The 27,975-nt window shown below is 39.0% G+C and overlaps 1 protein-coding gene across 3 annotated transcripts; it reads right to left on the reverse strand.

The window, feature by feature from the left end:
* Positions 1 to 27,975, reverse strand: nt5c3a (5'-nucleotidase, cytosolic IIIA). Of its 3 annotated transcripts, XM_043688782.2 has the most exons (10): positions 22,418 to 22,460; positions 22,201 to 22,306; positions 15,364 to 15,462; positions 13,821 to 13,890; positions 12,942 to 12,988; positions 12,774 to 12,859; positions 11,752 to 11,841; positions 3,662 to 3,824; positions 3,156 to 3,356; positions 1 to 1,711 (listed from the first exon to the last, which is right to left on the reverse strand). In XM_043688782.2, exons 2-10 carry the CDS (start codon positions 22,300 to 22,302, stop codon positions 1,610 to 1,612), a joined length of 960 nt encoding a protein of 319 aa, XP_043544717.1. In that variant the 5' UTR covers positions 22,303 to 22,306; positions 22,418 to 22,460; the 3' UTR covers positions 1 to 1,609. The 3 variants fall into 3 exon arrangements, with proteins under 3 accessions (XP_043544717.1, XP_043544712.2, XP_043544713.1); XM_043688777.2 differs by lacking the exons at positions 22,201 to 22,306; positions 22,418 to 22,460 and adding an exon at positions 27,954 to 27,975; XM_043688778.2 differs by lacking the exons at positions 22,201 to 22,306; positions 22,418 to 22,460 and adding an exon at positions 27,731 to 27,902.

The raw sequence follows: 27,975 nt of genomic DNA on the forward strand, positions 1-27,975 counted from the left end.
TCTGGTTGATAATTTTTTTTAATTTGAAACTTAAGGCATTTGCTTTACCATCTTGTTAACTTGGAAAAGTATTTTATGCTGTGATCTGTTGAGTAACAATGCACTTTTCTAGCTTCACTGATAACAGGAAAGTTACAACTAACAAAAACAGAAGTTGCTGGAAAAGCTCAGCAGCTCTGAAAGCAACTGAAGAGAAATCAAAATTAATGTTTCAGGACATGACCCTTCCTTAGAACTTATCTAATACAGGTTGTCAGGTTCAGGGCATTTGTCAGCCTTAAATCCTAGTGATTAGTTTTATGTATCTTTGTCCACATGCCCTTTGATTTTCTATTGAAGACTTAAAAAAAAACCAAATCCAGACAAGAAATACCTAGGGAAGGGAGTGGTAATATTTATGACATTGTCTGTAAGATACAATCCTATGAATAGCACCATAATTACTGTGCTGCATGACTATTCTATGACACAGATTTACTAACTGCTGGTGACTAGTGTCAAAGCTGAGAGAACTTTGCAGAAACAACAGTATTAGGTTCCATATTGTCATTTCCAGTGACTAGGAACTGCTGCAAAGACCATCTGGTTTCAATCCTTTAGACTTCATGGCAGTTTTATACAATTGAGTAACTCAGGAGCTCATTTCAGAGGGCAGTTAAAGGGTCAGCCATAGGTCAAGTCACCTTTAGGCTAAACCACTCATGGAACCAGTGACTCTCATGAATTGTTACAATGGTTTCACAGTCAGCATTACCAATGACTGGTTTTGTTGAATTTCTACCAGCTGGAGGTTATTCTGGATTACAAGTTCACTAGTATCATCACTATAGCACTGACGCTCTAGAAAACTAGTCTCTGCATAATTCTCACACTGTCCCAATGGTACAACTGCTTTAGTGTTGATGCCAGCACTCCATGAATTGAAACCCATTTTTCCCCATACTAAACATCTAGCCACCATTCAACTCTTCCAGACGGAATGGGGAGTTTGTTATAATAAATTTAAACGGCTTTAAGAAATTAGAGCCCAGTGTTTAAAAATCTCTCCACCAACTTTAATGTACTGTACAAATATTTCTTTCATGTACATTCATTTTAAAATATGCAAATGACAATGTTCAATAGGCAACACAAACTGTGACAAGTAAACCAACAGCATCCTTAGATATCTAAAAAACATTTGAAAAATCAAAAACTGCTTCAGAGTGCTTGTTTCTTGTATAGAACTTGCAATAGTTATACACAATGTAGCCATAGTACATCAAGCTTACAATACTTCTCTCTTTTGAGAGAACATATACTGAAAACTACACACAGATTCTTTTAAATGTTAAAGTCAGAATTTAAACTAAATCTAAGAGGTAGTTTAAAATCTGCCCATGGCTGACCTATTTGTGTAATTGCCAATCTTTCTAAAGAACACACATTATTCCCTTTATTCACTGCAGACACATTCGTGCAAATTTTAAGAATATTTTAAGTTCCAGGTACTGAAGAATGAACAGCATTTTCAAAAAAAAGAAAGAGGCTGTTCAATTAAATGACATGAATGGTAGAAGAGTATTTCGGTTTTGAGCTTGCACAGGCCTGTATATCTTCAGTGTTCATATCACAGAATCTTCTGAAGGATAGCATTCGTCAGATCTAATGTCTCTTCTTTAACCAGAACTATATCATAGGAGTCCATGTACTTTTCTAAACTTTCTTCCACCTATGCACATTTAAAGAGAAAGATACAAATGTTTATATCTAATATCTCAATTTGTAGATATGAAGAATTAATGCTGATCTCAAGAACCAAAAATTGATTTTGCCATGAAATTACAAAGACTTTATTCATCTTGATTATTGAAGTCAAGGTTCTAGTACAATGCACCTTAGTAGTAAAAGGCTTGCTAGGCTATTACAATACATCATCTGTACAATATATCTATTGGGATAAGAACAGCAACAAAAATGGCTGACAAATGTGAAGCTTGTCTAACATAAGCATTTTTCATTTTCAAAATCAAGCACACAAATGTAATACATGTAATTCCTCTACAAAATTATATCTGCTTCTTTGACAAAAGTAAATAATATAATGGGAACTATGCTCCATATGGTAGAATATTGGTTGAGTGACAGCATGTAGAGGGTTGAGATAAAAGGGGTTCTTACCTGGATGGTGAAATATAACTAGTGGGGTGCTGCAAAGTTTAGCTCTCAGACCTCAACTGTTTACAATCTATAGAAATGATCTGCAACCAGGGACAGAATGTAACATAGCAAAATTCATGGGTGATACTAAAATAGGTGGAAAGCAGGCTTTATCAAAGAGATAAGGAGGTTATAGATGGATATTGATAAGACTAGGAGAAAAGGCCAGAATCTGACAGATGGAGTTTAATGTTGACAAGCACAAGGTTATCAATTTTGGCTGGTAAAATAAAAGGGCAAATTATTATTTAAATGGGAAGCAGATTCGAAGTGCGTCAGTGTGACTTCTGGATGTCCTTATGCATGAACTACTGAAACAGGATTAGATTATTAAAAAGTACTGTTGTTACAATCATGTAAGGCGAATGGGGAGACCACATCTGGATCGTGTGTCCAATTTTGGTCTCCTTGAGGAAGGATGTGGTAGCACTGTACACAGTTCAGAGGAGGTTCACCATGTTGATTCCTGGGTTGAAAGAGCTGATGTATGAGAGGTAATTGAATAGATTTTGTTTGTACTCACGAAGTCAGAAGATTGAGGGGGAGGATCTGATTGAGGTATATAAAATGCTAAGGAGATGGATGTTGAGTTGCGCCCCCTTGTGAGACTATCCAGAACAAGAAATCATAAATATTGATTGAGAGGAGGTAGGTTCAAAAGTGGGAGGAGGTGAAACTACTTCTCTCCAAGGCTTGTGAATCTACGGATCTCAATACCCCAAAGTACAGTGGAGGCAAAAATCAAACGCCACACAAGAAAGAAAGATGTTTCTGAGGAAAAGTGGAATAAAGGGCTATGAGTAGCAGGCAGGAAAATGGAGTTGAGATCAGGATAAGATAGCCATGATCATGTTAAATGGCAGAGTGGGCTTGAAAGGCTGAATTATCTACAGCTGCTCCTAATTCTTATCATATGACCCTAATTAATACTAATGATTTGTCTTACTATTTCTTACTTTATCATTTAAGAATCCAATCTTGAGAATGCTTTCAACATTTTGAACACCATCTGCCATGGTCAAGTCTCCTAATGAATCACCCAGAAGGATAATGTTACAATTCTCCTTTAGTTGATCGAAGTATTCCGAGCTTCTTATGGCTCCATCGTGTTTATTATAAACATGGATAAGCTCACCTTTAAAGCCTTTTAAAATACCCTGAAATGAGAAAATCTCAGCTGAATGACTTTTGCTATTTAACAGCAAACACATACATGTGGGTTATAATATGTTGCACAAGTTATTTTGACCTTAAACAATGCCTTTCATCTATTAAAAGTAACCATCACTGTGTGAAAATGTGGCTCCGCGAATCACAGTTAAACATCTTTCACAAGGACTATATCAAAAAGACTGTTTCCAATTATAGACACTGTTGTAATCAAGTTCTTTCTTGCAAAGGATTACTAGGTTCTTTGCAACATTGTAAATTGTAGAAAAAAGGAATTCGGATTTCAAATTACCTTCTCATCAAAGTCCATGAAGTTGGAGACTACCTTCACATTTGAATGAAAGACACCAGCCTGAGAAATAATCTCCTCTAGTACATCACCAATGCCAGCAGAGAATATGAAGACTGGGATGTTATGTTCGTTCAGCTTATCGAAGAATAGTTCGTAACCATCTCTAGAATGGGATAACATATTTAACATACTACTTGGCAAGCTTTTTAAAAAAGCATAGTGATCATGCCTAACTCTTGATACGCAAGGCAGTGAGTGAATTTATTGATAGATATTGTGCTTTATTCTAAATAAAAGGATTAATAGCTACAAAATTCAAAGGCATTCATAAAGTTGTACATCTTGGACAACAGTACAACTGTGCATTTGTTTGTATGAGTATTTTAGATCCCAGCCAAATCATCTATTTGGAAGAGAGGAAGTGATGCAGATTTAACAGTAACACTGGCAGCAATATAGGAATAAGTTGATTATGTATCCTTTTAGTGGGGCAGTACACAATGTTATGATCTCAGCTAATGGCTATATTGGAAAGAATCAATTTCAGACTAAAATCTGGACAGAGAAGTCAAGTTTTGTTTTGTAATTTGTGATGTGGTCAGTTACTGAACATTCACCCATTGCTGTCATTATATTTGTAACAAAATGAAAAACCCAAGCTATAATTTGAACAACTTTACACAGACTCCACAACAGTGAAGCATCACTCCTAGAGTCAGAGTTATATAGCACTAGATCCATTGGTCCAACTTGCCATGGGTGACATGGTGGCTCAGTGGTCAGTAATGCTGCGTCAGTGCCAGGGTCCCAGGTTCGAATCCAGCTTCAGGGACTGTGTGGAGTTTCTATGTTTGTGTGGGTTTCCTCAGTCCTCCAGTTTCCTTCCACAGTCCAAAGATATGCAGGTTAGGTGGATTGGCCATGGGAAATGCAGGGGTTGGGTCTGGGTGGGATGCTCTTTGTAAGGTTGGTGTGGATGCCATGGGCAAAATGGCCTGCTTCTTACTGTCTGTGCCGACTAGATATCCTAAACTAAGCATCTGGCCCATATCTCTCTAAACTCTTCCTATTCACATACCTATCCAGATGTCTTTAAACATTGTGATTGTATCTGCCTCCATCACCTCATCTGGCTCATTTCATATACGCACCACCCTCTGTGTGAAAAGGTTACCCTCAAGTTCCTTTTAAATTTTATCCCTCTCATCTTAAACCTATGCACTCTAGTTTTGGACTCCTTCACTGAGGAAAAGACCTTGGCTAATCACCCTTTCCATGTCTTTCTTGATTTTGTAAACCTCTAAGGTCAGTCCTCAGCCTCCAATGCTTGAGGGGAAAAGAGGCACAGTCTTTTCAGCTTCTCCATGTAGCTCTATCCCTTCAATCCCGACAACTTCCTTGTAAATATTTTCTAAACCCTTTTAAGTTTAACAACATTTTTCCTCTAGCAGAGAGACCAGAATTGAAGACAGTATTCTAAAAGTAGCTTCAACAATGTCCTGTACAGCTGCAACATGACATCCCAATTATACTCAATGCACTGAACAATGAAGGCAAGTATGCCAAATGCCTTCTTCACCACTGTCTACCTACAATTCCACTGTTGAGGAATTATGCATCTGCATCCTTAGATCTCTTTGTTTGGCAACCCTCCAGAGGGCCCGACCATTAACTGCCCTCGTTTGCCTTACCAAAATGCAGCATCACACACGTATCTGATAAACTCATGTGCCACTCCTTGGCCCATCTGATCAAAGTCCTGTCGTACTCAAACTTCACAATCCATAACATCACCTATTTGTGTCATCTGCAAATTTACTAACTATACCTCCTATATTCATATCCAAATCATTTATATAAAATCTTGAAAAGCAGTGGGCCCAGCACAGATCCTTGTAGCACACTGCTGGTCAAAGGCCTTTAGTCTGAAAAATAATCCTCTACTATCATGCTCTGTCTCCTACCTTCAAGCCAATTTTGTATCCAATTGGCTAGCTCTTCCAGGAGAAGGGCTTATGCCTGAAACGTCGATTCTCCTGTTCCTTGGATGCTGCCTGACCTGCTGCGCTTTTCCAGCAACACATTTTCAGCTCTGATCTCCAGCATATGCAGTCCTCACTTTCTCCTAGCTCTTCCAGGATTCCACATGATCTAAACTTGCTAACTAGTCTACTGAAATCCACACAAATGTCTTTTGTGTGCCTTCAACCTTCCTAATCACCTCTTCAAAAAACTGAATCAAGCTTGTGACATAGGATTTCCCATCCACAAAGCCATGTTCACTATCCCTAATGAGTCCTAGTCTTTCCAAATGCATGTAAATCCTATCCCTCAGAATTTCCTCCAATAACATACCTAGTATTGATGTCAGACTCAGACTACAGCTCCCGGACTTTTCTTTACCACCTTTTGAAAATAATGGCACTCTGTTAACCACCTTCCAGTCTTCCAGCACCTCACCCGTGGCTGTTGATGATACAGACATCTCAACAAAGGGCCCAGCAATCTCTCCCTAGCTTCCCACAAGGTTCTGGTACACACCTGATCAGGTCCTGGGAATTTATTTATTTTTATGCATTTTAAGGGCTCCAGCATGACCTCCTCTGTAATTTGGACACTTTCCAAGGCATCACCATTTATTTCTCTAACTTAATATACTTAAGAGGGAAATCAGGAGGGCAAAAAGGGGACATGAGATAGCTTTGGCAAATAGAATTAAGGAGAATCCAAAGGGTTTTTACAAACACATTAAGGACAAAAGGGTAACTAGGGAGAGAATAGGGCCCCTCAAAGATCAGCAAGGCGGCCTTTGTGTGGAGCCGCAGAAAATGGGGGAGATACTAAACGAGTATTTTGCATTAGTATTTACTGTGGAAAAGGATATGGAAGATGTAGACTGCAGGGAAATAGATGGTGACACCTTGCAAAATGTCCATATTACAGATGAGTAAGTGCAGGATGTCTTGAAATGCATAAAGGTGGATAAATCCCCAGGACCTGATCAGGTGTACCCGAGAACTCTGTGGGAAGTGATTGTTTGGCCTCTTGCTGAGATATTTTTATCATCGTTAGTCACAGGTAAGGTGCCAGAAGACTGGAGTTTGGCTAACGTGGTGATACTGTTTAAGAAGGGTGGTAAGGACAAGCCAGGGAACTATAGACCAGTGAGCCTGACGTCGGTGGTGGGCAAGTTGTTGGAGAGAATCCCGAGGAACAGGATGTACATGTATTTGGAAAGGCAAGGACTGATTAGGGATAGTCAACATGGCTTTGTACGTGGGAAATCATGTCTCACAAACTTGACTGAGTTTTTTGAAGTAACAAAGAAGATTGATAAGGGCAGAGCAGTAGATGTGATCTATATGGACTTCGGTAAGGCGTTCGATAAGGTTACCCATGGGAGACTGATTAGCAAGGTTAGATCTCACGAAATACAGGAAGAACTAGCTATTTGGATACAGAACTAGCTCAAAGGTGCTGGGTCCTCCACTTTTTGTCATGTACATAAATGATTTGGAGGTGAACATAAGAGGTACAGTTAGTAAGTTTGCAGATGACACCAAAATTGGAGGTGTAGTGGACAACAAAGAAGGTTACCTCAGATTACAACAGGATCTTGACCAGATGGGCCAATGGGCTAAGTGGCAGGTGGAGTTTAATTCAGATAAATGCGAGGTGCTGCATTTTGGGAAAGCAAATCTTAGCAAGACTCGTACACTTAATGGTAAGGTCCTAGTTACTGAACAAAGAGACCTTGGAGTGCAGGTTCATAGTTCCTTGAAAAAGTGGAGTCTCAGGTAGATAGGATTGTGAAGGCGGAGTTTGGTGTGCTTTCTTTTATTGGTCAGAGTATTGAGTACAGGAGTTGGGAGGTCATGTTGTGGCTATACAGGACATTGGTTAGGCCACTGTTGGAATATTACATGCAACTCTGATCTCCTTCCTATCGGAAAGATGTTGTGAAACTTAAAAGGATTCAGAAAAGATTTACAAGGATGTTGCCAGGGTTGGAGGATCTGAGCTACAGGGAGAGGCTGAACAGGCTGGGGCTGTTTTCCCTGGAGTGTCTGAGGCTGAGAGGTGAACTTAGAGGTTTACAAAATTATGAGGGGCACGCATAGAGTAAATAGACAAAGTCTTTTCCCCAAGGGTTGGGGAGTCCAGAACTAGAGGGCATAGGTTTAGGGTGAGAGGGGGAAGATACAAAAGACACCTATGGGGCAACTTTTTCACACAGTGGGTGGTACGTGTATGGACTGAACTTCCAAAGGAAGTGGTAGAGGCTGGTACAATTGCAACATTTAAGAGGCATTTGGATGGGTATATGAGTCGGAGGGGTTTGGAGGGATATGGGCCAGGTGCTGGCAGTTGGGACTCGATTGGGCTGGGATATCTGGTCCACATGGACAGGTTGGACCAAAGGGTCTGTTTTCATGCTGTACATCTCTATGACTCTATGTCCTCCTTCAAGTAAATGTTGACGTGAAATATTCATTTAGTAGCTCACCCATCTCCTGTACTTCTGCACAAAGATTGTTTAGGATGTCTAAGGGGCCCTATTCCCTCCCTAGTTACTTTTTTTAACCTTTAATGTATTGTAGAATCTAGTTGGATTCTCCTTAATCCTATTTGCCAAATCTCTTATGTCTTCTGATTTCCATCTTAAGTATACTTCTGTCTTTATACTTCTAGAGATTCACTTGATCCGTGCTGTCTATACCTGAAATTTGCTTCCTCCTTTTCCCTGATCAAACACTCCATTTTTCTAGTCATCCACCATTCCCTAAATCTGCCAGCCTTGCTGTTTGTACTAAGAGGAACATACTGTTTCTGAACTATAGTTATCTGTTTTGAAGGCCTCCCATTTTTCAACTGTCTCTTTGCCTGTGTACAGCCTCCCCTAATCAACTTTCTAAAATTCCTGTCCAATACCATTAAAATTGGCCTGACTTCAATTTACCTTTTAGATCAGGTCTATTCTTTTTTCATAGTTTATTTTAAATTTTGTTTCCCAAGAGAAGGTCAAGTTTTGTAGATACATCCACATATTTAATAAGAAAATGTTATTGTATGCAAATTCCTCCTCATTCAAGCCCTTCACATTGTGGCTGTCCTGGGCCTATGTTTGGAAAGTTAAAATCCACTACCATTACAACCCTCTTAAAGCTATCAGAGATTTCCTAACACATTTGCTTCTCAATTTCTCCTGACTATTGGGAGGCCTATAATACAATCCCAATAAAGTGGTCATCCCTTTCTTATTTCTCAGTTCCACCTATTTAACGTCACAGGATATTCCTGGGAGAACATCCAAAGTACAATAATAATGTTATCCTTAACCAAAAATGCCACTCACCCTCCTCTCTTGTTCCCTTTGCTATCCTTACTGTAGCATCCAAAACCTGGAACATTAAACTGCCAGTCCTGACCTCCCTGAGTCACAGTTCTGTAATAGCTATGATATCCCAGTCCCATCTGCCTTACCTGTTAGGCCTATTGCATTGAAATAAATGCAGTTCAATTTATCATTCTTACCTCATTCTCTGCTGTCCTCTCGCCTGCCTTGACTAGTTAACTTGCTCACCTTATCTACTGTACCAGCCTCAGACTTCTCTTTTCTCACTCTCTTTGGGTCTCACCCAATCCCCTTACTAGCCTCCAAGTAGCACTAGCAAATCTCCCTGCCATGAGTTTGATTAGATTAGATTACTTACAGTGTGGAAACAGGCCCTTCGGCCCAACAAGTCCACACCGACCCGCCGAAGCGCAACCCACCCATTCCCCTACATTTACCCCTTTTACCTAACACTATGGGCAATTTAGCATGGCCAATTCACCTAACCTGCACATCTTTGGACTGTGGGAGGAAACCGGAGCACCCGCAGGAAACCCACGCAGACACAGGGAGAATGTCTGTGTGGAGTTTGCACAGTCGCCTGAGTCAGGAATTGAACTCGGGTCTCTGGCGCTGTGAGGCAGCAGTGCTAACCACCGTGCCGCCCACTTGCTCCCCTTCCAATTCAGATGCAACCTGCCCTTCTTTACACAGGTCACTTCTACCCCAGAAGAGATTCTATCCAAAAATATGAATCCTTGCTGCTTCCACCAGCTGCTGAGCCATGCATTCATCTGCTTTATCCTCCTATCACTACTCTCACTAGCACATGGCACAGCAAGTAATCCAGATATTACTACATTCAAGGACTTATTTTTTAACTTTCTGCTTATCTTCACTTTGAAAATTTTTTAAAAACTGAACTGATGAGGATGCAAGCATTTCTTACCAGCTATTTTCTGCACATTCACCAGATTTAATTCAGGTGGGCAACACACTACTTTTTACTTAGAGGCTGTTAAGACAGATCAAGACTTCTAGATTCTTTCCAGCTCCAACAGCCTGAAGAACTCTACAGAAGGAAAACATGTTCTTCTGCTGGAATGGATCTTCTTCTGAATGCAACCTGCCTATGGCCTCTGGCCCATTTTTTTGTAGGTCATAGAGGTTCCATATAATATTCACTCCAGCTATTATCTTCCCAGGAAGGTTGATACTAATTTAATGTAGAAACATAGAAAGTAGCAGTTTAAGAACCCTTGTGCTAATGCAAAAATGTCTCTACCTCTACCAGGAGACCCAGGCTCAACTCCCTCTTGTTGCATAGATGTCTGAACAGGTCGATTAAAAAAATATTTGAGTAAATCCATTCAGCCCTTTGAGCCTGCTTTGCCATTCAATGTAATCATGGCTGATCATCCAACTCAGTACCTGTTCTCACTTTCTCTCTATACCATTTGATCCCTATAGCCCCAAGACCTATATCTAACTCCTTTGTGAAAATATTTAATGTTTTGGCCTCACTCACCACTCTCTGGGTGAAGAGATGTTTCCTCATCTCAATGATGAATGGCCGACCTTGTATCTTTAGACTCTGACCCGATTTCTGACTTCCTGGTCATCAGAAATATCCTTCGTGAGTTTACCCTATTTAGTCCTGTTAGAATTTGTTAGAACTTTATAGGTTTCCTTGATGTGCCCGATCATTCTTTTAAACTCCACTAAATATAGTCCTAACAGATCCAGTCTGTCTTCATATATCAGGGCTGCCATGCCAGAAATCAATCTGGTGAACAGTCATTGCACTTTTTCTATAGCCAGAACACCCTTCCTCAGATAAGGATACTAAAATTGCACAGAATACTCTGTCTGTGGTCTCACCAAGGTACTGTACAATTGCAAAAAGAAACCCCTCCTTCTTTCCTTTGCTATGAAGGCCAACATATAATTCGCCTTCTTCACAAGTTACTACACCTGCTTGCTCACTTTCAGCTTTGCATACAAGGACATGCAGGTCTCAGATTGGAAAAAGGAGAGATCAATCTCCACATAATAATCTGCCTTCCTTTTTGCTACCAAAATGGATAACTTCATTTCTCCACGTTATACTTCATCTCCTTACATACTTCATCAAAATATTAACTTAGGTCACATGCTTGAAAGACTGTTTTGAGAAAGAGAGTTTTGAAAATGACTGACATTTTAAAAAAACCTTCACAGTACTGCAACCTGTATTTTAGAACCAAATTCCCAAACAATAAAAAAAATTATGAACATTCATCACAATAGTCAGTGGTATTTTAGGAGATTGAAATTATCTATGAAAGGGGAAGAGGTATTCTCTTACAGCATATTTCAACTGAGCACCACAATCAATACAAAATATCCCCAAGCACACATTATCTTGAGTTAACAAAGTACACCTAACCAAAGTTCACGATTTTACATAACCCTTCAGACAACAGCTGTGGTTAAGATGTAGCTTCTTTCATTGTTAGTCGTTTTTTTTAAATGCAGCCTGGCTCCACACTATTTGGACACCAGTTTTTTATTATTTTGCTATACTATTTCGCAAAGGATGAGAACTAAGCAACACAATGCTGGAATAGTAATTTTTCAACAAAACCCAGTAGATGCCACATAATTTAAATTTTAATATTTAAATTTGAGAAATACAAAGGTAACAAAAAAACTGGCAAACATTGAAAATGTTTTTATACATGTCTGAACTGATTATAGATAATCCTCGCTGTACCTCAGCATGACATCTGATTCCCTCACCACCATAGCCAGTTTTGCCTTTTCAATACCTTGTTCAATTAGTAAATTGTGGGCTTTGGTCCACCTGTGCAAAAACAAAAGAGAGATTTTATTTTGAAAAATGTTGGTACGTACATGACTAGAAACACAAACATGAAGAACTTGGAAATAATTCCATTTATTATCACTATAGAGGTACTTAGTTATGTTATCAAAATTTCACTTGTAAGCAGTGAAACCATTAGCTCATTTTCAGGCCAGTATCAAGAAAAGTCTTTTAAAATTGGCTTCACCCTTCATTCCAAACATAAACAAATTAATCAATTAATTTGTATTGTCTTGGATTTTATGTTTTGCAATTCCAAGTTGTGGGTCCAATGACTAGTGCACATCTGCAAAATACATTTGAACCAGAATGTTAAGCAGAAGTTCTCAGAGCTAAAGAGGATGAATAAATTTAGAAGTGATCATTAACGTAGTTTAAAAGAAATAATTTAGCCTTAAGAATACCTTACCCATTTTCATTCAACTATGTAAATTTCATATCTATATTTCGACCAGTAGTGTATGGAAGTCACCGAGGCAGAAGTCACCTGAGAAAGCCCAAGCTACTCAGACACAATAAGTAATAGATCACAGGCTAAGTGCGGAGTTAATTCCCTGCAGTCACTCTCAGGTTTGTGACAAAACCTTAGCCTGACTCCAAATTATCTGATATGAACAAGCTTGTCATTCACCACCAGTGAAAAGAGCAAAGTAGTCTAATGCCATTAATCATGAGAAGCAACTCTCACGATAGTGGTTATAAATGTGTTGTTCGTAACATTGTCCAAATTCCAAGATTAAATAACAAAAAATGCAACTTTTTGGATATAACCGTAATATTATTTTATTACTATTAGATAAAGTCAGTTTCTGTTCACACTTGGAACCATTCTTTAGCCAAAATCATTTAACTGTAATTAGAAAACAACCATTTTTTTCAGGTTTACCATTTTTTGAAAGCTAAGGACTTACCATTCAACCATGAGAGGGTACTTGTCATCAGCACTAAGAGTAGGATCAACCTCAATTGGATAGTATTTATTCCTAATTTGGAGCAACTGCAAGGAAAAAAGATACAAATGAAAACTGAAAGTGTGACATGCAAGAATTTTTTGTTGTTGTAATTGGTGAAACAAATACCTTTTTCCTACAGTCCTCTGAGATTAACTTACAGTTGTCAATAATATCTGTTAAAAAAGGAATAAAAATTAATGTTTAACCAAAAATCAAATATATTGTAGAGTTATTAAGTAGCTATAAAGTAGTTATGTAATCTAGCTGTATAGAGTTAATGTTTGTTTTGTAATGTTCGATCTTGCATAGGTGATTAAGAAAGTTAGTTACCATGAATGATAACAGGCAACCAATATTGCTGTGAGGTAACATACAAATCAGTAGCCTGCATCACTCAAACCAAGGGGTCTTGTAAAAACTTGTGTTCAGCTTGCTGTTCTTGGCAATGCAACAGCAGGACCACTGCAGTTTGCAAATGCAGAGTGAAAAATAAAAATTCCGATGTGACACTGGCCAATGTCACAGTGAGACACAGTTACAAGATGACACATTAATGGCAACATCTCATCAAAAAGGAAATGATCTACACATTAAATGGGAAAAAAATCCACCATAGATTGTATACACAGAACATTTGAACAGAGGATGGAAGAACTAGAAGTCTAATGTGTTTAGACTGTTGGTAAACCTGAGAAACTCCAATGCATGTCATGAAACACTAGCAAATTAGGAGCTATTCATCAGTAAAAAGAGAGCTGCTTATGATCTTATTGGTTGACTCCACACTGGGTTAACCATCTCCTCAGAAACAGAAGTTCCAATAAGACAATGATATTAGTAAAGCCATTTTGAAAATGTGACAGGAAATTAAGGACACATTTTAGTAAATGCTCAGCATTCAGGAGATAGGTTTGATCTTTGTTGGCATATGTCTTCTGCTTCCCAGCAATGTGAAGGTGTCAATTCAAATGGCCACAGAATTCTGTATTATATCAGAGTACCTACTGTGACAGGTTGGACACCTTTTCCCATTGTGGAAGAACTTGCTCAGTGTCATATCAAAATCTGTGATTATCTGCCAAACATCAAGAGCATACAGCACAATTAATATTGAAAAACTGGTGATAAATTACATACATTAAAAGAGTTATTAAGCATTAAAAATAAGTTGTTATCACAATCAGTAAGTTACTTTTCCAGTTGGTGTAAATCATTTGTAAAGTATTTTGTGATATCACCATGTCTAAGTGCCTTACAGCTGGTTAAGTACCTTTTGAAATATAGGCACTGTAATAAAGTACCACATCAAGGTATTCACACAACACAATTCCCACGGTACCACTATCACTTGAATCCAGACACTTCACTTCACTTGTGTTTATATTTCTTCACTACAGTCAGTTCTGCTAGAATGCTGTAGTTCTGTTCTCCTAGAATCCTATCTTGTAAGAAAATTATGTAATAGCATTTAAACAAATTGCTTTATAACTAGTGCACATTTTAAAACTTTAGAAACTGCTTTAGAAACAGTGTCCCCAATTCGTCAACCGTGTTATAGCAAATTCATGTTAAAGAAACATCCGCTATAACAGAACGACTTGTACTTTAATCTATCATTTGTGACAATAGAATAGGCTGCTTTTAAGTCTTTTTTGCCATACTGATGGCTAAGTTGTGAATCAGAACTCCAGAATATGCAGAATGCATGGTTCATTATTCAATTTGTACCTGGTCTCCATTTAAACCGATGACACTAAGAAAAAGGAATATGTCTGTGCAGGTTTATGTGCTGTAATATATCAAAAGTTATGAAACTAAATGCACTATAACATTCTACAAAATGCCTTACATTGAGAAACATTGTATTTGTGATCTTTGATACAATAATTCATTTTATTAAACACGTGTCTGTAACAACATTAAGCTAATTTTTTATTGAAGTGCTTCTCACAGTCAAAATGCAGAAACTTCAGTTGAATGTGTATTTGCAAGATTGTTTTCCTGTTTCCCTCTAAATTTCTTTTCAATTATTTCTAATTCTATTTCAAAGTTACTACTATATCTGCTTCCACTGACCTTTCCGACAGTGCAGTCCAGATTATTTAACGGATAAGTATTTTCTCATTTCACCGCCAGCTACTTAAGCAATTGTCTTAAATCTAATCTTTGATTAGCAAGCATTCTGACAGCAAAAACTGTTTCTCCCCACCAAAGTCCCAAGAACATACTCCAGTGATTCCAATCTGTTCTCTGAAGTGCTCTGCTGCTGGTTGTTTATAAAAAGCCTGCCCTTTACTGGACTACGGAAACAGACCCTTCGATCCAACTTGTCCATGCCGACCAGATATCCTAACCCAATCTAGTCCCACCTGCTAGCACCCAGCCTATATCCCTCCAAACCTTCCCTATTCATATACCCATCCAGATAAATCAGAAAAAGAAACTGCTCTCAAATTTCACAAATTTCGAGTTTAGAAGGGACGTTGAACTCTGCAGCTATTTTCCCCAGATTCCCTCAATATCACCCACCATTACAGATGCTACTTACCTGAAGTTTGGAAGCTCCTCCTTTGATAAGACCACATATTATTTGTTCTACTCTTTCAGGGTCCTTAATGTAGATATTTTTTTTCTGGAATTCTGGCATCTGTGAAATGGAGGGATATTTATAATGAATACTGCGAGCACCTATAGATTCAAAAAGTTATACAACATGGAAACCGATCCCTTGGTCCAAAACAGTCCATGCTGAACATAATCTCAAACTAAACTAGTCCCACCTGCCTGCACCTGACCCATATCTCTCCAAACCTCTTATTCATGTATCTATCCATATCTCTTTTAAATGTTGTAATTGTACCTGCAACCACCACTTCCTCAGGAAGTTCACTCCACACGTAAAAAAGTTGGTTTCATGTCTTTTTAAAACTCTCTCCCCCCTCACCTTAAAAATGTGGCCCCGAGTCTTGAAAATCCCATCCTAGGGAAAAGACAACCACCATTATCATCCATCTATATATCTCATTATTTTATAAACTTCTTTTAGGTTGACCCTCAACTTCCTATGCTCCAGTGAAAAAAGACCCAGCCTTTATTTATCAGTTTAGCTTCCATACCGGGCAACATCCTGGTAAATTTCTTCGGAACCTTCTCCAGCTTAATACTATCCTTCCTATAATTGGGTGACCAGAACTGGACATCGTATTCCAGAAGAAGCTGCACCAATGCCCTGTACAATCTGAACATGACTTCCCAACTTCTATACTCAAAGGACTGAGCAATTGTGCCAAACACCTACTTAATCACTCTGTCTATAAGAATTATGTACCTGCACCCTTGGATCCCTCTGTTCTATAACACTACCCAAGGCCCTGCCATTAATTAAATAAGCCCTACTCTTATTTGTCGTACCAAAATGCAATATTGCGTATTTATTTAGGTTGAACTCCATCTGCTATTTTTCAGCCCATTGACCCCATTTGATCATGATCCCTTTGTCATCTTAGAAAACCTTCTTCACTGTCTACTATGCCACCAATTTTTGTGTCACCCACAAACTTACTAACCATGGCTTCATTATTCTCATACAAATCGTTTATATAAATGACAAAAGGAGGACCCAGAACCAATCCCTGTGGAACACTACTGGTTAAACGCCTCCAGTCCAAACAGCAACCCTCCAGTAATAGTCTGTCTTGTGCCATTAAGCCTATTATGTATCCAGTCAGCAAGTTCACCCTGAATCCCATGTGATCTAACTTTATTGATTAGTCTACCATGCGGAAATGTATCAAAGGCTTTACTAAAATCCAAATAAGCATCTACTGCACTGTCAATCTTTTTGGTTACTTCCTCAAAAAACTTATTTGATGGAACATGACAAAAAATATTACTTAGTTTTGTTACTTGTATATACTAAATGTAAACAAACCACTGATCATACATTTCAGGTTTTTAAATAATCATTCACAGGACGAGGGAGTCATTGGCTAGGAGCATTTATTGCCCACTCCTAATTGCCCAGAGTAAACCACATTGCTGTAGGTCTGGAGTCACATGTAGGTCAGACCAGGTAAGGTTGGCAGTTTCCTTCCTTTAAAAAAAGGACATTAGTGAACCAGATGTGTCTTTCCCAACAATTAATAAATGGATCAACAGTCCTCGTCAGACTCTTAATTCCAGATTTTAAAAAAATTAATTCAAATTCTACCATATACTGTAGTGGGATTTGAACCTGGGTCCCCAGAACTTTATCTGGGTCTCTGGATTAACAGTTCAGTGATAATACCCATTAAGCCATTGCCTCCCCAAAGTGTCCATTTTGTAATCTATTTTATCAATGAAGTTGTAGCAAAGTGGAATGAACATAGTTCAGGTATGCAACTCGATGTGACACTTCACCATACCATTTTATATTATTGTCAAAATAAATCTCTACTCATCAGTAAACACAGTCATAGCTGACTTGATTTAATACCAAAATTTGGTAAACTAATATTAGAGACGTGTATATTTTGTTTGAAATTAATTATGCTATAAATCCAGATTAGCATTCAAACAGACCAGTGATCACGTTTGAAATCGATTCTAGTCCATAAATTATTGTTAGTTTTTTTTAAAAACTAAGTTCCAACTAACAAAGTCAAATGATGCAATATCATTCATCTCAAGGAAACTTTACCACTTATAAGCCACTTAAGATAACAGTAGTTTGTACTGTATTTACAAACAGTACAAGCTGATCATAGAAGACAGGGTTGAGGAAATTAGTCATATTATCCATCAATCTCCTCCCAACCTCATACTTCAAGGCAAATAAATTATAGGTCCTAACTTAAGCCCACCTGACACTTTTTGACATTCATCAGGTCACACACGCAGGTGACATATCCCACCATAGTATGTTTGCATAAAGTTCAGGATATCTGTTCTGAGTTCCCAAGTGTGTTCACGTTTCCGTCACCAGATGCTGTGATAAAAGCTTGCTTCAGTTAGTACCATCTTTTCTGAGTTGGTTGATAATAGTCGAATCCCCAATTTAGGGCTTCAGCACACAGTCTAGGTTGACACTCCAGTGCTCTATTGAACCACCATCCTTCTTTTAAGATGATAAACTAAGACTATTTTTAAGTGTTCAATATGCTGACATTTCACAGCATTATTTGAAAGACAGCAAGTTCTCCATGGTCTCTTAAAAAAGCCTCAACTGGCACACTTATCTTACTGCTTTTTGGAACACTGCTACCTACTGTGCATGCCACATCAGTATTCTCGCAACATTACAAAACAATTTACTAGATGGTAGTTAGGTACCACTGACTTCAGGACTATGTTTCATCCACTGTATAGTTCATATCACAAATCAAGTTATTAACAATAACTCAACAATTCAGTATAAACAAGTCACACGTGGAAATTTATCCATGTAGATATTATTTTCAAAACCAAAAAGGAAACAAAAACAAAATAAGACAAACAACTGTCCATCAAAATCTGCAGAGAAAGCAGACAGTGGGTAATTCAGAGTTGTGCCGTTCAGAAAAGAAAAAAGGAGTGACAGAGAAATCAAACATTAAACAAATTACCTACCAAATAATAGAAACAATAAAAAAAAGGGAGCCAAATAGATGTTTATAAAATCATGAGGGGTATAGCTAAGTGGCAGGTGTATTTTCCTAGAGTAGAGGATTTCAACACTAGGGTCAAATTTTTAAGGGAAAAGTAGGAGAAAGGGAAGTCTGCAGATGCTGGAGATGAGAGTCGGAAGTGTGTTGCTGGAAAAGCCCGGCAGGTTAGGCAGCATCCGAGGAGCAGGAGAATCAACATTTCGGGCTGGAGCCTTTCATCAGGAATTCCTGATGGGCTCTGGCCCGAAACATTGATTCTCCTGCTCCTCAGATGCTGCCTGACCTGCTGTGCTTTTCCAGAAACACTCGACTCATATTTTTAAGGTGAGAGCAGAAAGATTTTAAAAAGGCATGAGGGGCAATTTTTTTGTTAAAGCACAGAGTGGTTCAGGTGTAGAATGGACTTCCAGAGGAAGTAGTGGATGTGGGTACAGTTACAATGTTTAAAATACATTTGGTTAATTAAGTGAAGAAGAGATAAGGGCCAAGTGCAAGCAGGTAGAACTAGTTTAGTTTGGGACTATGGTCAGCATCGACTGGTTGGACGACAGCGTCTGTTTTCACGCTGTATGACTCTGGCTCTGTGAGTAGTAAAGGCACAGGAATTGAGAGAGAAGTGATAACATGAGGGCAATGGAAAATACAATAATTAGGTTCCAAATTTAAGACAAGCAGAACTGAAAAGTTCAGAGGATCAATCAACTCAAAAACACAGCAGGAATAGAGTTGTATCGTTGCCAGCTGGCACCATACTCTGATGAAGAGTCTCCATTCACCCACCAGATCAAACCTAAGCTCCTCTGTAATGTAATTAGAGGATACAGATGCAGTCCTCAAATCAGTGCTTAGGACACAAGGTCCAGGCAGCTCAGAACAGAATGAGGCTTGCAGGAATATCGGGAGAGTAGGACCAACTTTAAACAAGGAATCAAGTGGGCTAAAGGGGGTCATGAAATAACTAGCCAGCAGAATTAAGGAGAATCCCAAGGCCTTTTCTTCATATGTAAGAAGAGGGTAACTAGAGAAAGGGTTGGTCTACTAAAGGATAAGGAAGGAAGGTTGTGTGTCAAACCTGAGAAAATGGGTGAGATTCTCAATGATTCCTTTGAATCAGTGTTCATTGAGGAGAGGGACATGATGAATGTTGAGATTAGAGATAGAAGTTTGTTTACTCTGGATCACGTTGACACAAGAAGGAAAGATGTACTGGGTAGGCTAAAGGATATTAAAGGTGGACAAATCCCTAGGACCTGATGGGACCTATCCCAGGTTGCTGAGGGAAATGAGAGAGGAAATAGCTGTAGCATCCTTAAAAACAGGTGAAGTGCTGGAGGACTGGAGGGTTGCTAAGGAGACAATGAGGTCTGCAAATGCTGGAGATCAGAGTTGAGAGTATGTTGCTGGAAAAGCACAGCAGGTCAGGCAGCATCCAAGGAGCAGGGCTCCAGCCCGAAATGTCTATTTTCCTGCTTCTTGGATGTTGCCTGACCTGCTGTGCTTTTCCAGCAACACACTCAACTCTGGAAGGTTGTTAATGTTGCCCCCCTGTACAAGAAGGATAGTAGGGATATTGTAGGTAACTACAGACCAGTGAGCCTGACGTCAGTGGTGGGAAAGTTGCTGGAGAAGGTACTGAGGGATGAAGTCAATTTATATTTGGAAAAGACTTGGGTTATCAGTGATAAGCAACATGGTTTTGTGAGGGGGAGATTGTGTCTTACCAACATAGAGTTCTTTGAGGAAGCGACCGAGATGAAGGAAGGGCTGTAGATGTCATATACATGGACTTTAAGGTGTTTGATAAGGTTCCCCATGGTAAACTAATGGAGAAAGTGAAGTCACATGGTGTGCAGGGTGTTCTAGCAAGGTGGATAAAGAACTGGTTGAGCAACAGGAGACAGAGAGTAATAGTTGAAGGGAGTTCTCGAAATGGAGAAAGGTGACCAGTGGTGTTCCACAGGGATCAGTGCTGGAGCCACTGTTGTTTGTGATATAATAATTTACCTGTAAGAGGGCACTGTTGGTCTGATCAGTAAGTTTGCAGATGACACGAAGATTGGTGGAGTAGCAGAAAGCATAGGGGACTGTCAAAGAATACAGGAGAATATAGATAGACTGGAGAGTTGGGCGGAGAAGTGGCAGATGGAGTTCAATCCAGGCAAATGTGAGGTGATGCATTTTGGGAAGTCTAATTCTAGCCTCAACTATACTGAAAAAAGGTACAGCCTTGAGAAACGTTGATGAGCAGAGAGATCTGGGAGTTCAGGTCCATTGTACCCTCAAGGTGGCTGCACAGGTGGATAGAGCGGTCAAGACGGTATGGCATATGGTATACTTGCCTTCATCAGACAGGGTATTGAATATAAGAGCTGGTAGGTCATGTTAAAATTGTACAAGACTTTGGTTCGGCTGCATTTGGAATACGGTGTACAGTTCTGGTTGCCACATTAGCAAAAGGATGTGGATGCTTTGGAGAGGGTGCAGAGAAGGTTTGTGAGGATGTTGCCTGGTATGGAAGGTGCTAGGACTGTTTACATTAGTAAAAAAGGAATTGAGTGGGGAACCTGATTGAGGTCTACAAAATCACAAAGGATATCGACAAAGTGGATAGAGATAAGCTTTTTCCCCAGGGTGAGGGATTCAATAACGAGAGGTCACGTGTTCAAGGTGAGAGGTGAAAGGTTTAAGGGGGATACAAGTGGAAAGTACTTTACAGAGAGGGTGCTAGCGTCTGGAATGCATTTCCAGCAGAGGTAGTACAGACAGGCAAGGTAGATTCTTTTAAGGTGTGTCTGGACATATGCATGAGTAGCTGGGGAGCAGAGGGATACAGATCCATAGGAATTGGGCGATAGGTTTAGACAGTGGATTTGGATTGGCTCAGGCTTGGAGGGCCAAAGAGCCTGTTCCTGGGCTGTAAATTGTTTTTGTTCTTTGACACAGATCTGCAGATATATTGTCTTGCAAAGAACAGGATTGTATACAATATTTAAATATACTGTATGCTTCATTTCTCCCAAATGCTGCTTTTTTGAATAAAATATACCAGAGTGTGTTTGTAACATCAAAGAAACACATTCTATAAGTGTATCTATTTCAGGCTGACAGTAATTCCCACTCCAGTAACCCTACACTCCAGCATTGAATGTTTGCAAACTGCTGCCATTTATACAAGTTCCTACCAGATTGTCAGTCCTTTGAAAGCAGCTTTCATATAGTTGGACACTCGAGTAACGTTGTTTGCCTCGGTTCATAAGTGTAACAGCAGGTTTTAGAACCAGAGTATAAACTTTAAAGAAATATGCAGCATAAATACTTTAGGAAAATGCATCATTACAAAGATCTGATAATTAACTAAACTAGTTAACCAATGGATCAAACCATCTTTGCATATAAATATAGCACTTGAGAAAGAGAGACTTGCTGCAATTTTTCCAGCTGAAATTTCCAGAAAATATTCCTCTAACACCAGCAACTGTGTGTCCATTGACTGCCCTTGGTGGAAAGCCAAGGGCAGTAAGCCGATCCACGTTCAATATGGCAATCTTTTGCAACCTCTACACTATTCAGTGGCTTTGGTAATTATAAGGCTTGCCTCCCCTGGATAAGAAAGCATCCAAAAAAGGTAATATACACACTATTTTGAAAACTGATTTTGTACCATGTTCTCAATGTTCTGAAAAACTAATTAAGCAATTAGTGCACAAAAACTGGCAACCTACTAGGTGAAAATGGATTTTATTTTGTTCAGTAGATACCTGTGTGTGCACTGCAGCACATTTTCTCCTCATTAACCCTTGACTCAGTCCTGAAGCCACGACAGCGATGCCCAACAACATCCAGAGCCACAGTACTTGCATAAAACTAACAGAGAAATAACCAATTAAATTACTTCCTTAAAAACCTTTCAGGTCTAAGCTCAAATTGCAGAAATGTGAATTGCTTGCAAAAGCACTTATACTGCAAATGCTTTACCTGCAAGTAGTTTACAACACAAGTTGAGCACAGGTTTCTATCAGGCTGTCCTTGCTGCAATCTGCAGAAGTGATAGGAAAGATTTTGTTGATTATCAAAGCCTTTATATAAACATAGCCCAAAATAGCAGAACCAATCACTTGCCATGATACCACAAATAGAAGGGAGTGTGAAAACGTCAGTAAGGATTTCAGTTTAACATCTTGGTGTCTGAAACAAACTTGATATTTTAAGCTGCAAATAGCTCAATTAATTGAGATAGACAAATCCAAAACACATTTTTCTGAATATGGAGCATCCCATAAACTGGACAGATATAAACAGCTCAAGTTTAAGGAAACTGTATTTTGTAAAATCAATGCAATATCACCAGCTGCATTTTAAGCATAATCAACAGTTTGCTTTGTTGTTCTATATCTGTTTCCAGCACTCAAGCTATACTTTTATAGTTGGAAAAAACCCAAAATATTCACAATTTTGTGTTCAGCTTTTTCCCCCCATCCTGTTTACTTGGTACTTAAACTCATTTTGCTTTCAATCATAAAAGCTAAGTAAATATCATAAAATAATTAATCATACAGATCCAAACTTTTACATCAATGCTTAAGGTAGAGAACATAAATGTTTCAAAGTCCAGCTTAAAAATTCCAATGACAAATTTTATTGTTGGGTTTTATGGTTTCTTAAGTTTCCATATTTATGAAAAAAGTGGAAAAGAAATGGAATAAACTGAAACCTTTAAAAAGCATAGTTAGTAATTCAATCCAGTTTTTTGGTGATAATCGCACTTGTTATGAAACAGACCAACAATGGAGCATTTAGACACTAGGTGAAAATTAACAGTCAATATCTTGGGGAGCTACTCCAACAGTTAACTAAGAAAGATGATTTGTTAGCATACTGGAAAACAAGCAAATTGCAAAACCTATTATACGCAAAGAATACTCAATGTCCAAAATAGGCAGAATTTGCAGACTAACAGGTGATGCAAAGGTCAAAAACTAAAACTCATCGACAAAATCCATGTTCTAAATACAGCATTTTAAAGTATGAATCATCTTTCAAAAGTCTATATAGCAATAACACTTAAAAAGTGTTTAAAAAAATGACTTTGCTTCAAGCTGCAGTTTATGTATTTCGTTACTGTGCCATACCTTCTTTGAACTAGGTACTAAATATTCTTGGTTACCATCTGTTCAGCAAAGACTGTATAAGGGTGGTAATACTGACTACCCAGTACATTCCAGTCCTCAAGAAACAGGACTCTCATGAGGAATCATAGTTGAACAGTCGACTAAAGTAATCTGATTGAAGACTTTTTTTGAGAGATGATTCATACTTTAAATAATCAAGTTAAATGTTGCACTTAGAACATAGATACTGTTGATGGGTTTTAATTTTTGATCTTTGCATCACCTGTTAGTCTGCAAATCCTGCCTATTTTAGGCATTGAGCATTCTTTGCTTTTGGCTGGTTTTGCAATCCGATTGTTTTCCAGCATTCTAACACTTTCCATAGTTGACTGTTATTGGAATAGTTCCCCAAGATGTAGACTTAATTTTCATCTTGTATCTCCGTGCTGCAACATTCTATAACACATGCGATCATGCATATTCAATGACAATTTATTTGGTTAGTGCTAAGGAACAAAAAAAAAGTGTGCAATTACATTGCTAGATATTATCTACTGGCCATAAACGAAGAGGAAGGATTGATAGAAAAAAATTGCCAAATAATTAGAAAGGTAAAAATCATAGAGTAGTTATAATGAGAGACTTTAGTTACCCAAATACAGACTGGGATTGTAATAATTTAAAAGGGAATCAGAGTATGTTCAGAAAAATGTTCTACAGCAGTATATTTACAGTCCAATAAGAAAAGAGGTGCTGATAGGCCTGGTTCTTGGTCATGTGATGGACCAAATGTGTCACAATCATAGAAAACTGCTTCAGGCACAGAAATGATTGTATCATAAGGTTTAGACTCACTATGGAAAAGAAAAACAGTCTAAGAAAAATTTACTGGGGATAAGCCAATTTCAGCCGGATAAAAAAGGATCTGGGTTGCATCAATTGGAGCTAAAGACTAGCAGGAGAAACAGCAGCTGAACAATAGGCTACTTTCAAAGATAAGGTAATCTGGCAGAGTCAAGATATATTCTCTCAATAGAGAAAGACAAGGTAAGCAAAGTCAGAGCTCTCTGGATGACCAAATTAAGATAAAGTATAAAAAGTCTGCTAATGATAAATGTCTCAAAAAATACAATCAAGAACCAGAAAAAAAACAGAAGATTCAAGGGGAGGCGAAGAAAGAAGTTAGAAGCAAAGGAGTACGAAAACAGACTAGCAGCTAACATAAAAGGAAATACCAAAATTTTCCATAGGTTCATAAACAGTTAGAGTCATAAAAGGAGGAGACCAATTCATATGTCCATAAAGGGTATTTTGCATGGAGACAGAGGCCATATTTGAGGTATTAAGTAAATAATTTGCATCTGCCTTTATCAAAGATGATGATGCAGGCCATTACACAAACAGTTGGTGAATGGACATACTGGTGGCATTTAATGTTTAATGTGGACCTGAATGCAAATGTGCACAAGTCATTTCAACTGGAATGACAAGTTGAGAGTACAGTTAATAGAAAATAACTATATCCTGGGCTTTATTAACTGGGATAGTATGCAGGAGCATAGAGGTTATGCTTAACCTGTACAAGACTGTAGTGGCACATCCAGTTCTGCTCCAAGAATATTTTCTGCACTGTATGAAACTTTCAGCAGGACAGGTCCTGGGACATGTAACAGTAGTCACAAATATAGATTAGACAAGTTAAGACTGGGAGAAGGAGAAAAGGCAACAAAGAGGTGATTTGATAGAACTATTTAAAATAATTGGAAGTGCCTGGGCAGAATATATTAGGTAAAGCTGTTTCCCTTCAGAAGTGGACCGAGAACAAAACAGCACAGATTTAAAGTAAATTGTAAAAGAAACAAAAGTAACATGAGGAAAAACGTCTTCATGCAGCAAGTGATTAATGTCTGGAACATAAGCCAGAGACTACAACAAGGTGGGTGCAGTTGAAACATTCAAAAGGGAATTAGACTGTTAGCTGGAAAGAAAATGTGCACTATTTTGGGGAGAAGGCTGGAGAATCACACAAAATGAACTACATATTTGGAGGCCCAGTGCAGACGAGATGGGCTGAATGACCTTCTGTATTCTAATAGTTCTGATTCCAATATTAATTCAAATGATGTGCCTCACCTGTAAGTATCTTGTGATAAACAAGTTCTAATAAAGCACCTTAGAGCATTTCGTAATGTTTTCAGCTCTCTTTTCACATCTCAAGACATGGTCTTGATTAGGTAAAAGGTAAATTGATTAGTGTCTCTGATTAATTACCAAGATAATTACACATTAATTGAACTCAAAATGCACATCACTATTCCTTTATCATTGCTAAGTCAAAATCCTGAAACTCTCAGCTCAACAACATTGTGGAAGTACTTTTATATGGAGCAGAATTTTGAATGCAATTTTCTGTAAAACTATTGCAAATTTCCTGAAGTAGTTTTTCAGAACTGAATTGCGAAGTAGCATTTCTAAATTACACAATATGCATTTCATATTGTCACATAATGTAAAGTTCAATGCTATTACATTGTGACAGTTCCTTTCACTATTAGCACTACTATTTTCTGTCCCTTTCCTGAGTTTACATAGCTTCTAATGTTTTCTTATTAAAATATTCAAAATGTTCACATTAGCATACAAAACAAAAACCGATAAAAGCAAAATTGTATTAAAGGCAGGCACTAAATATTCTGGGAGAAAGTGAGTCTGCAGATGCTGGAGATCAAAGTTGAAACTTTATTGCTGGAACAGCACAGCAGGTCAGGCAGCATCCAGGGAACAGGAGATTCGACGTTTCGGGCACAGGCCCTTCTTCAGGAATGAGCAGAGAGTGTTCAGCAGGAGAAGATAAAAGGTAGGGAGGAGGGACTTGGAGGAGGGGAGTTGGAAATGTGATAGGTATCACATTTCCAACTCCCCTCCTCCAAGTCCCTCCTCCCTACCTTTTATCTTCTCCTGCTGAACACTCTCTGCTCATTCCTGAAGAAGGGCCTGTGCCCGAAACGTCGAATCTCCTGTTCCCTGGATGCTGCCTGACCTGCTGTGCTGTTCCAGCAATAAAGTTTCAACTAAATATTCTGCCCAGCCAGAGCCACAGACCTGAGCCTGAGATGAAAGGAGGGGCAGAGACCAAAACAAAAATAACTTTCCATGCACAAATTAAGCAGAAAGTGTCAATCACAAAGGCGCTCCAACAGCAACAGTGAATGCACAAATATCTTTAAGAAACTGAGGTACCACTTTCTCAGGAATATGAATTATCTGTAACCACCTATGTCATATGCTGTTAATTATAACATCATAAGCAACTTCTTACAATCTGGAATATGCTTTAAAAGATTATTTTGAAAAATGTCTTTGCTAATCTCCACTACAACTGTATCACAACTAGCATTGTCTGTTTGCATATTCCATTAGCAATGAACTGTAACACAGATCTGCATAGAAACATAGAAAATACTGTAGGTGGAGTAGGCCAGTCGGTTAGGAGTCACAGTCCACAAATGACGATAAGCAGAGACCATAAGGACAACTGATTACATGAAGCTTGAAACACACTACTTCCTTAAGCCAGGGACAAGGCACAGAGGCATGTCCCCGTGAACTAGCACAAACAGTTGGGGTTTAAAGCTACAACTGCATCGCATGCTAGCAATCTAGGTAGCTGACCTAATCACGATAGTTCAAGTGTATCTATCACATTGATTTTGTTTTGCAAGTCTGCTATGTGATAGAAACAATCATGTTCAATACGGTTTAGTGATCGCCAGGAGAGCTGACCCACCTTCCTTCCGGGGACGTGGTCACCTGAACACAACTCCAGAACTCCTTGGGGCAGGGGTCACAATGTCAGTCTCTAACTTCTACCTCGCCCGCGGCGGGAGTCGCCTTCCACCTACCAACCCCGGGGTCGTTTGACGTCCTCCCCTGCGCTCCCGCCACCCCCTTTCCCTGGTGACGGGATCGTCTCTGCCGGCATCTCACCTGCCTCACACCTACTGAGGCTTCTACTGTACCGGAAAGGTGGCTGTTTTTCTCCGGTACGTGTGGGTTGGCTTTTGTGAGGTGGTGGTACCCCGGCACTTTGTGACTGCGGCGGTAGCCGGAGCCCTCACGCAGGCGCTGGGTAAATAACAAGTACCGGGGACCCCGCTCAGCCTTAAATCCACATACTCACCATCTCGATGATCTTGGTCTTGCGGCCCGCTTTTTTCTTCAAGGTGAAGATATATTGCGCTAAAACGGCGCCTCCAAAAAGCACACATATGCCAGCTCCAGCCACCGCACCAAACTTCACTACCGCCACTCGATCCATCAGTGATAGACACAACCTACCGGCTATCAGCACTCACATTAGTCAGCAGGAACCACACCCAGCACTGCGCCTGCGCGGAACTCACTTTGCTCAATGTTGACCACCGG

This window comes from Chiloscyllium plagiosum, unplaced genomic scaffold (genome assembly GCF_037043375.1).
Source record: "Chiloscyllium plagiosum isolate Xiang-an unplaced genomic scaffold, Cpla_swu_hap1 HiC_scaffold_4, whole genome shotgun sequence".
NCBI classification, from domain to species: domain Eukaryota; kingdom Metazoa; phylum Chordata; class Chondrichthyes; order Orectolobiformes; family Hemiscylliidae; genus Chiloscyllium; species Chiloscyllium plagiosum.